This window comes from Orbicella faveolata, unplaced genomic scaffold, assembly GCF_042242905.1.
Source record: "Orbicella faveolata isolate gen_17 unplaced genomic scaffold, um_ofav_v1 contig_1, whole genome shotgun sequence".
NCBI lineage: Eukaryota > Metazoa > Cnidaria > Anthozoa > Scleractinia > Merulinidae > Orbicella > Orbicella faveolata.
The window spans coordinates 7,474,323-7,485,000 of record NW_028301536.1 but is presented as its reverse complement, the minus strand read 5'-3'; the positions used below and the strand labels follow the sequence as shown (position 1 = coordinate 7,485,000).

Sequence of the window (10,678 nt, the reverse complement as noted above, 5' to 3'; positions counted from 1 at the left end):
GTTGAGGCGTTCACAGTCGACTCGCAGGAAATTCTCAAGAGTCTCAAGAGGGGCCGATGTAGTCATGGGAGCTTGGAGCTGGCCAGAGCTGATAGAATCTTTCAATATTGGTGGTTGCGCAATTTGCCGCACCTTAAATATCGTAATTTCGTCCGTCAAGCGTGACCTAGTGATCTCCGTACACGTAGCATGTATAATGAGCTATGAAAACATATACCTCTTGGACGACAGCGATTACAATTGTTAGCTCTTCTTATAGCCACCAACATTTCCTGTCTTAATTTGTTCTCGAAACACGTCGACATTTGCATCAAAAGTGGAGCTCTAGCACGTTTCATTCATGCATTTTCCTCCAGTTGTCAACTTTGAACTGGCTATAACTCATTTATTTACGGTATTAAAACCCCTCCGGCAATTTCCGAATAGAACTTGCAGGCTGTAGTTACACCCGGGAGTTACACCTCGTAGAGGCATGGCATGATTGTGCAGAATAAACAAGTCACGCGGGAGACTGACCGGAAGTGCGTAGTGTAGTCTGGAATCGCCTTTGCCTTGCTCATTTGGGCATATAAGGTGACGACTCATTGAGAAATACTAACAGACAAGTTACACAGCGTAGAGCTTTAACAGAGTATTCAAAATGAACATCGTGGTTTTAGCTGGTTTGCTTGCGGCAACACTCGTATCTCAGAGTAACGGAGCGGCAATGATTCCTGAACACCCACAAACAGCTTTTTGTAAGGCGGACTTTGGTAAGGCCTTATTTTATACGCTTATACCCTGTTATAGATATGCGTTAGCCATTGGTATTATGCTTGAGGTCTTAAATGTTCGAGTGATTCCATTGTTTAGTCCTCGGTTCTCAAAGTAATAACTGAAGGACGAGCTGACTTCAAACTCAAGATTCTTGACAAATCTGAAATGTTCGTAGAGTCTGAGGCGCGAGTACAATATTTTCCCCGTTGTTATGCGATTCATTAGCAACCAAAACGAACTACTAATCCCCTATGAACTAAGACAAAGACCTTTTTATTCCTGAAAACAGCCATTACAATACACTGCTGAAGAAGAGAACTACTAAGGTTTAGTCGAAATTACAAAGGCTACGTGCGGTCATTACAATACAATCTGTGTACTGACCTTCGTCACCTATTACATTGTACTCATTTCTCAAAGCTTATTTCTTTGCCAATATTTTCGCCTTGTAAGAAAATCAAAATAGCTAGTGAGCAGAACTTTCCTTTTTTGGTCGTTTATAGGGGGATTCGCATGAGAATTTTCACGACAAATAAAGCCGATTATTATGAGATCCGACATCGCAGGTTTCCTGTTGGTTTATCAAAAAGTCCGCTGTTAAAATTCGCAGTCCAAAAAACGACTTGCACATAATCATACCATTCAAACGCGGTATGTTTGGTAAATCTTTTAAATTTAAGAAGATTGTTCAATGTAATTAAATGCTCCTTAGGGCTAAGTAGCATCTGTCTCGGGTCAGTGTTTTTTTTTTTTTCTGGAAAGGTCCAACGGATGTCTGTATCACGTTGTCTTCACCAAATAAAAACCTGAGTAGTTTAAAGACTTTAAACAAAATGAATAATCATCTGTTGCAAAAGCCAAAGTGATCTTATTATCTTTACCATGCATTCCATCACGCCTGGGCCTTCAGTTAAACCGGGTCAGGGCACTTAAGCTAAAACAGGAAAAATTAAAGTCCACCGACGTTTCCTTGTTTTGGTGCTTACATACGGTAATCGTCTTCACTTCCTTTGTGGGGGCTTTGTGATCAAATAGTTGACGATATGATAAACTTACGCGCTAAGTCAAGTCCATGTTGCGTTCCTTCAATAGAGTTGTTCATGTACTAATTTGGTGTACATGTTTTTTGGGAAGGCTTGGGAATGGATTGCCAACATTGAACAGTTTATAATCCAATAGTGGTGTTCCGGAATCACGAAACTTGCCTCGCCTACACCCCCGTTCGGAAGTTTAGTGTTGCGAATTGAACTCCAGCTGCGTAAGAATGAGAGTAGGGGAAATCCAGCCCATTTTTGCCAAAAAAAAAAGTAATCGACCAGTACCTAAACTTAAAAAACGGAAAATGGGTTTTGCAACCGCAGGAATCGCTAATTAACGCAAGGTTGTACAGCACAAACGACAACCTACACCAGCGGAAACAGCTTGAAGTCACTCGTGAGTGTCAAATTGTGTGATGACTGAAAGCGGCTATGGGTGTTCCGTTTTACAGCTTTCCCCCTGAATCCGTGTCATCACGACGAATGGTGTAGTGCAGCCGGACGTGTCACAAAATCCTCGATACGGTTTCTGCTCGCCGGCGGCATAGACTGTTTACGACACGGTAGGCTACGAATGGCGTGGTTCTAGGACGTTTTAAGGGCTACGAAGCGAATCAACTGTCCGCACCTCATGATCAAAAAGCGCCAAACGGAAGTTTCTCTTTCTCCTCTTCAACAATGGAACGGTCAATATTCGTTGTCTGAAACGGAGGTGTACGGGTACCTCTTTTACCCGTCTCATTCCATTCCCACTCGCTGTACAGTTACGTTGATATCTGTACGTTACTATGAAGTTGTTGTCACATTCTTGCGTTGCTTTCTGTTGTTTCGTTCTCTATTCAAATCACGATATCCCAACGGGACAAATAATTTACATTTTTCGCGCGCGTAGTTTTACGAATTTAAGAGCTACGGATTCGTTATTTTAAAATAGCTTGCAAATCCGCTCTATCAAATTGTGCATCGCGTACGTATCCGGGATCTGTTAAGTTTCTACTTTATTCACTCTGGTGGATTTTCTGTAAGTCGTGTTTGTTGTGGTTTTGTTTATTATTTGCCTAGTTTCTTTCATTTATTATTGTTGTATTCATTTTCTATTTACTTGTCATTTTGTCTAGTCACACTCGTATCCGTGTAAACAAAATAAAATCGTACGATGTTTGAAGTTGACACCCAGTTTGGTTTCCACTCGATTCATACTACGGCGAAACAGCGATAACAGTTATTTCTAGAGTAAAACTACAAGACAGACATAAACATTTCAGTCTGGAACTATTGCCTGCGGTAGTCATTTACTATGTATGCTGTTAACAAATCCGATGTGTCAGTGGTAGCATCTCACCTTCATCAGAGCTACGTAGTGCGTGGAAACGCCTTTCTTTGATGGAAAGTCAATCAGAAAGAAATACAATTTGAGGCGCTTGCACTTTATCTTTTCAAATTTAAACTGGTCATTTAGCTATCGATATGCATTTTCTCTCTTATCTCTAAATATAGCCGAGTTGGATTCCATAACTAGTTCTTCTCAAGGATGTAACACTTACCAAGGAAAGGTATAGTTATTCTGCTGTTATTATCTTTTTTAACAGTTGTTCGAGTAAAAATTCTGGGTAAAATCAAGAAGGATGATGAGATTCCCACAACTGAAGTGCCAGAGGAAGTATTGGGTGACGTTTTTACTCATGCTCCAATTGAGAAGCCCGCAACAGATGCAGAATCTACCTCAGAAGACCCAACAAAGCTGGTCGTCATGAAGGGTTCCTCACCTCAAAGCTTCCAGAAACCAAGCGATGAGCCACCTACAATGAAAACGAATGGTTCTGTCCTTGGCTCTATCTTAGGCCGATATAAACGAGGTTTAGGGCTGCGTGGGGTTCCACCTCCCGGAGAAGATCTCTATCGCCCTACTGGAGCAAATCACCGAGACAAAGGGATGATGTACTACGATGTCCTGATCAAGAAAGTTTTTAAAGGCGAAGATAAGGTGCGGAAAACCAGGGGAACTTTTATCGATGCTGCAAATCCATCTCGTGTGTTTGCAAAAATTTATTTCTCCCGTCATCATGGACAGGATCTCGAGCCAGGAGTCGCTTACATGCTCTCTGGTAAAATCATGGACAACGAGTTAATCCTTCCCTCGCGTGGCTGTTGGTACGAAAAGTGGCACGAGCTATCTAGCGAGGAAGTTCATGGTCTTCATGGAAAATACGCGGAAAATTGCGACTGCACTATCAAGTTCTGCATTCCAGGACCTCACTGTAAAATGATGCAGTCATTCACACATTCCTGGTGTGACTGGGAGCTGCGTAATTTCAGAGAGCCAAGAAAGGACTGCGGAGCAAAACATAATATGTGTGCAAAACAGCATGGTGTGTGCCACTGGACGACGGGGCTTGGATACAACTCGTGTGTGAGTCCCTCGGGATCTTACCCATAGGAGTTTAAAACCCCTCGGGACTTTTCCAGCAAACATTTATTTACAATAAGACGTTGCTTTGTGCAAAAATGTTCAAGGAATTGATAGTATTGAGGACAGTCATTTGCAAGAGAAAGATCTTGACAAGTTACATCCTTGAATGTATAACACCCTCTAAATTACAGAAAAAAACAAAAAGCGGTAGAGAATGGTAGAAAAAAAAATGAATGATAAGAGATCAATGAGAAAATGGTCTTTCCTTGTTCAAAAATAATTTGTTTCAAATAATTCTAATCTTGTCATAAAGGCCGATAAACCAACAGCTTTTGATCCAATTGCATCTATAATGTTACCTTTGCCTGTATTAAAAGAAAAGCGAAAGAAAACCCGTAGGGCTTCCCACCCTCCCTACCTTTTCTTTCACTTTCTCTCTTTTTGTTTGTGTGTTTGGTTTTCCTTCTTTTTGTTTTTATTATTATGTAAGTGCGTAAGTTTAATCAGCAGTGTTGTAAGTAATTTTTAGTGTTTTTCCGTTGGTAGTAATTGAAAAATAAGGAAGTTGTCTAGCATAATTAAGTGCTTTGTAGAAAAATAAAATGTATCTTGTAAGTAACTTATATGTTTATGCAATTTATTTATAATAAAAAGAGCATTGTAAGTAAGCCAACCGTAATTTAATTAGTGTGATTGTATTGTAATACATGTATTGTCACTATTGCACGTTTAAATAGGGTAAGTATAAGTTGTGTCATTAGCAAGTACAGTGTAAGTATAAATTTAAGTATAATATTAGTAATGTAAGTAGTGTAAGTGTTCGTCCTGTAAATGAAATTGCTTAAAAAAAAAAAAAGATACGGGACCAGTGAAAAGGGAACACAAAAAGTGTGCCAAGCCGGTTAGTTGTAAGTATAGGAAAGGACTCTAGCTCGACTCCTCACCTTCCCTCCCCACCCCCTGTCCACAACACTAGCTTGTTGGTATCTTTGTGTAGTATAGAGTAGAGGCCTTGGTACTAATTGTACCAAGCCTTTTTCCTGTTCAAGCCCTATTCCTCGACGAAAGAGAAGGAATCAAACAGAAAGAAGTCTTTTTTCCAGTTGCTACAACCTACGTTAATGTACTTTTGTGTTGCTTTTTCACTTACTCAGGTGGGTTAGATCTTTCGAGATGTCTCTAATAAAACAGCTGAACGGAGGTTTTTTTGTCTGGTGGAAAGGTTCTCATATTAGCTTTTGGAGATGACGCCTCACAGTTAATCACGAAACTCGTTGCAAAACTAACCTTAACTATGAAACCCACAGATTAGTGTTTTCCGTATTGTTCTTTATCGAGGTGCACCTAGGAGTACTAAGAGAGAACGGCTTTCAGTGCTTGCTTTGCTTTGTACATATGGCTTCCACAGGAACACGACACTGCTGTCAGTAACGCAGCTTGTCATGTGATTGCTTCTTACGACAGGGAACTGGCTAAATAGCTGTATTGCGCTCAGTTTTAATATATAACCACATTTCTGGCCTTGCTTGCCCTCGCGCTAAGTGAATTTAGCGGAACTGGTCAGTTCTAAAGATTCAGTTCTCAAGTTCAGTTGGACGGCATTTTTTCAAATGAGACGTAGATCTCAAATGACAGTTTAGACCATGTTGGTCTGTAAAAAGGCAGTGTTTTGCTAAGAAATATTCTCATTTATTATCCAAAATCTATTTATTGATTTGAGTATTTCTGGTAGGGATTATCAAGAGCACGATAACCAGATCATGTTACTGCTGTTTTAAATAATTTAGCGAATAAGTTTGTAAAAAACATTTCAGTCACTTTCAATGGATAAATATATATATATATTTTTAACCAAATCATTTAATATTTTTGTACGTCTATTGTTGATATTTTATGGACCGCGATGTAAACTGCTTGATCCATCAGCAACTGTACTATGTACTGAAAAAGGTTGATTAAACTGAATTAGCTATTATTATGCGAGAATTGTAATTTTAAGGATACTTTTCCGAGTTCTTGAACTTTTGGGTGAATCCAGTCGCCCAGTTTTGTCATGCTGGGAATCCTTTCAAAAACATTGTTTTAAGCGAGGGAAATAAGTGCGGAAAACGTTCGACAAGGATCGATTGTTGGCAAATGACTGGAAAAACCACCAACGACAGGCAAATGCGATATTCGGCCACCCCTGGATAGATAAGACAATTTTTTTTAGATGGAATGCAGCGGAGGACCAGTGGGAAGAGATCGTTGGAGGCCATGCAGTCCACTGTAGATAACTTCCCGTATTTCAGTTCCTACTTACTAAGGAAAAGAAAACAATGCTATCAGTGCGGTGTTACATACATACATACATATACTTTATCTAACCTCGAATTTACGGAGTAGCTTGTTAGCTAATATCTTCGAGAGAAATAAATATTGGAAAGAAAAAGTAAATAGATAAAGTGAAATAAAATGAAATACAATTACAATTCTATATCATTTATACACGATATATCTTTACACTGTGGAAAGGCCTCATATTTAAGGATCTTTTGCTTGAATTGAAGAAAATCAGATGTCCTGTAAGTGTCCGGGAGAGAGTTCCATATTTTACTAGCTAAGTATGAAAAAGAGTACAGACCATAAGCAGTTGTTTTTGCTTTGGGAAGGTCCAGGGTATCAAAAGTTATTCGCGTTTGCTTCGGTTTTGCGTTACTACGCTACGCGATTGGCTTGAAAAGACCTAGGCCAGTGTTCAGTGGATTGTGTTCGGTGGATCATAAGAATTGTTATTATACGACGATCTCTCTTATTTTCATTTACAAGTTTGATATGTTGAGGTAAATCAAAGGACCCAGAAACGGATACATATTTGCCTACATTTTTGACATGATTTTATATTCCTTTGTATTTGGGGAGCAGGGCACACCAAGAGAATATGATCATAATCTCCTAGGCACACCTATAGAGAAAAGTTGTCGGACCAAGTTAGTAATTGTCTTTCTCTCTTAAAATAAAAACTTAAATTCTCAGAAGACCCCAAATATACAAAAGCGAACCTCTTTAGGCTCACCTACAAAAATCTAGGTTCTTTGTTTGTGTCTTTCTACTGAATTGGACATAAAATTTCCATTGTACCACATGCAATAGCAGAGTTGCATTTCAATCTGGTCTATGGAAACTCGGAGACTATTAGAGATACGATAAAGACTGCGATGTTTTTTTTTCTGCGTCAAGAGGTCCCATGCATTTAACGTTTATATTACGAGGTTCCATGCTTATATACTTTCTATCGTATTAATATTGGCCTGGCCTGTTTAATTCCATTCGGAGTGCTTTTAAATTAAAACAAGCAAACAGAAATAGCAAGAAGCCTTAACTTATTCATTCGAGTAAACGTTACAAGGCCATTTTCTGTCCAAGTTTTTTTTCTATTAATTCGGAAAGCTCGTCAGTTTGTGAGGTAATTTTATAGAAACACGGCTTCTTACTTTCGTTTTAATCTAGGTGATTTCGTCCTGAATGTTAAATCGGTTTTCACAATCGGTTGTATAGTAACGGGAGCAAATTGCTTTGTTAGAGATAAATTGGGTTGACAATAGCGTCGACGTTTGTAGCTCAGTGCTTTAGCAAAATTTCACAAATGCTGTCAGCACCCAAGGAGCCGTTCATCTACATAAGTAGATTTTGTGTTGAGGAAAAAAAATCAATTTTCCGTTGATGGGCAATGTTAATCTGCTACTGAGATGTGATAAATAAGGGATGACCAATACTATGGTTGATTGGGGTAAAGATAAAGATTGTGAATTTATTCTGTCGTAAAACAGAAAATGTTCTCCATTATTTGATGTTAAAGGATAATGTCTTTAATCTTTCAGCATGAAAGCAATTTTACTGTATTTGTAGCTCTTTAACTCACTGTTCCATAACCAATAAAACAGACATAATGACTTGGTGATTGCGACAAATGCTGCTATAACTGCTTCTTTTAAAGATATTTGTCACAGAGAAATGACTGTGAGTCTAATATAAGGCGTATCACATCAGGTACTTGAGAAAACCTGTATAAATACTACAAAACGACGAAAATCACTCATTTTCTCTCCTCCTTTACGCTGTCGCGTTTTGGCCATGAAAGGAAAAGATCAGTAGAGAAGTCGAGCAAAGGAAGCAATGGTTAAAATGGCACATCAGCTTGGTACAGTCTTGTGAATAACTTGTTTGAGAACATGTTTTCAAAGTTACATTGCGGGCTTGCGGATTTTAGCACGCTGAAAATCCCTCGCCCACTAAAGGTTCATAATACGCCTGGCTCTGGGAATCAGGTGCGATAAAAACTCAACGCAACCTACTACTTGAACATCAGGTAGCGTACATAACAAGAAGTTTAGTCTTTGTTTTAGCAGTACCTTCCCGATTCTGCTACGGAACGAGATGTCGAACGCACGTAAGCCAGTTTGTGTGCTGAGTAAATCAGTCCTACGCAGCAATTAAAGCTGTCTTTAGTATGCTTCGTATTGAAATCTCCCAGTTAGAGGAATACAGTATTTCGTTCATTTGAACGACTAGGCCTTTTCCGACTTAATTTTTATGACCACAGCATTTGAATTGAAAATACAATTGATCAGATAGAAAGAAAGAATTGCACTAGAGTTTTTTCAAATAGTCTTACTTATACAGGGATTTAATTCCATTGAAGCAAATCAACATTGATTTATAGTTGCTTTTAATGTCCAAGCAGCAGTCAAGAGCATTGCACTCATTTCGTTACCACATCAGTCTCTTGCTGGAAGCAACCAGTTTTGTGTCACGGCATTTAGTTGTAGGTTTTTAAAACTAGTAGCAGCTTCTAAATTGAACTGACGTCTTTGCAACGCTTACACCGGTCCCAGTTTACTTAAGAGGGCTTCCTTCCAGAAAAAGATGTGTACACGATATTTGAACTAAGCAAGATCGAGTTATAGAATGTTGTAAGATTTCCTCGCTTTGCAGACTTTATTCTCTTCACTTAAGTTAAACGACATAAACCAGGCCACTACTGGTGGTGTATTGGTACACATTCAGTACATTTTGTGAAAATTCTTGTATTAAACAGCAAATTAAGAACAGAGATGCGCATGAATAAGTCGTTGAGATAATCAGGTTTACATGTAAACACAATCAAGAAAAAAATAAAATAAAATAACCACGTAGTGTATGCCCGGCGGAATCAGCAAGATAGAACGGTGAACTCGTCAGTATTGAAGTAAAAATCACATTGCGTAACACTTTAACAGGTTTTCTATTTGATGACTTCGGTACAACAAGCGGCACCGAATTTAAAGTGGTCAAAGAATACAACAAAAACAATGGCGGAATTGGAGCACTCTACAGAGGGACGCTGAATGTCATTTTCGAGCAATCTATCAAGTTGCCCCGGTAATTCCGGCTATATTGTTCATCGACTCTGTACCTTTTGAATTCGTTGATTGAGCGATACAACAGAAATCTTACGTTGAAAGTGGTTCATGAATAGTGGAACAATTTTCGAATTAACGTATTGTATTTAGTGCATGGATTTCTCACCACCGTAGGTGTCATTTTTCAAGGCTATTTCTTTGATCATTCGGTCAGCAAGACAATCCAAAGTATACTATATTTCTTGAATTTTTATCTCGATTTCCTTACCTTACCAGTCAAATAATGGAAAGACCTCAGGAAAACCTTTTCTTTTAGGTGAAAATTAGTAAATTTAAAATTCCACTTTCTGTAAACAAGTCGAGCATTTGTCTTAGCTTTTTATTTAGCGATACGTGAAGAAGAATCTAAAGAAAGATTTCCATAAAGGACAGATGTGAAGCTTTAAACTTTTCTTTTTCATAAAAAAATATTGGCCACTAATTTGGCGACAGGACCAACACGTACAGTTTTCGGTGTGTTAAATGAAATTGTGAGCGTTCTCTCTCTAGTCTTTTGGGATTATTTTAAGGGTTTATTTCTCCCTACCCAGCCACGGCAAGTACTGAAGGATTGCTACCCTTAATATGTTGCTATAAGTCTGTAGCAAAAGCATACTTCTTCTTTTTATTACTGCCATTTTTATGAGCTCTAGCGAGCATTTGGAGAGCAGAAATGCATGTTTAAAGAACAATATATTTGGGCAGGTGGCAATTTTTATAACACTCCTGATCTCGCTTGACTCTTCTTAAATACTGTTTTTAGCTAGCAGTGTAAGAAAACTAGACAGCAATTCATCGGTCATTTTACTTAGTTTACTAATCTAGCTGTGCAGGGTGCGAATGTGAAAAAGTCGTTGACTATGTGTCTCTTTTCAAGCCTAAAAGCCAGTTGAAGTATTTAAATGTTCAATTTTCTGCTAGGGTGGGTACTAAAGACATTTTATCTCCTGGCAGTATATAACTTGAAAATGTAAAAGCAGTCGACGGTAAAAATTGACTTGTCCGGAAATCCAAATCTAAACATTTTCTTATATATCACTTATTAATACCTTCCA

General features: G+C 38.5%; 1 protein-coding gene across 1 annotated transcript; it reads left to right on the top strand.

The window, feature by feature from the left end:
* The first annotated feature begins 419 nt into the window (after nt 1-419).
* On the top strand, nt 420-5,404 carry LOC110054672 (uncharacterized). The gene is made up of 2 exons (XM_020761022.2): nt 420-752; nt 3,383-5,404. The coding sequence occupies exons 1-2, from the start codon at nt 641-643 to the stop codon at nt 4,228-4,230; spliced, it is 960 nt and encodes a 319-aa protein (XP_020616681.2). The 5' UTR covers nt 420-640; the 3' UTR covers nt 4,231-5,404.
* Nucleotides 5,405-10,678: the final 5,274 nt, after the last annotated feature.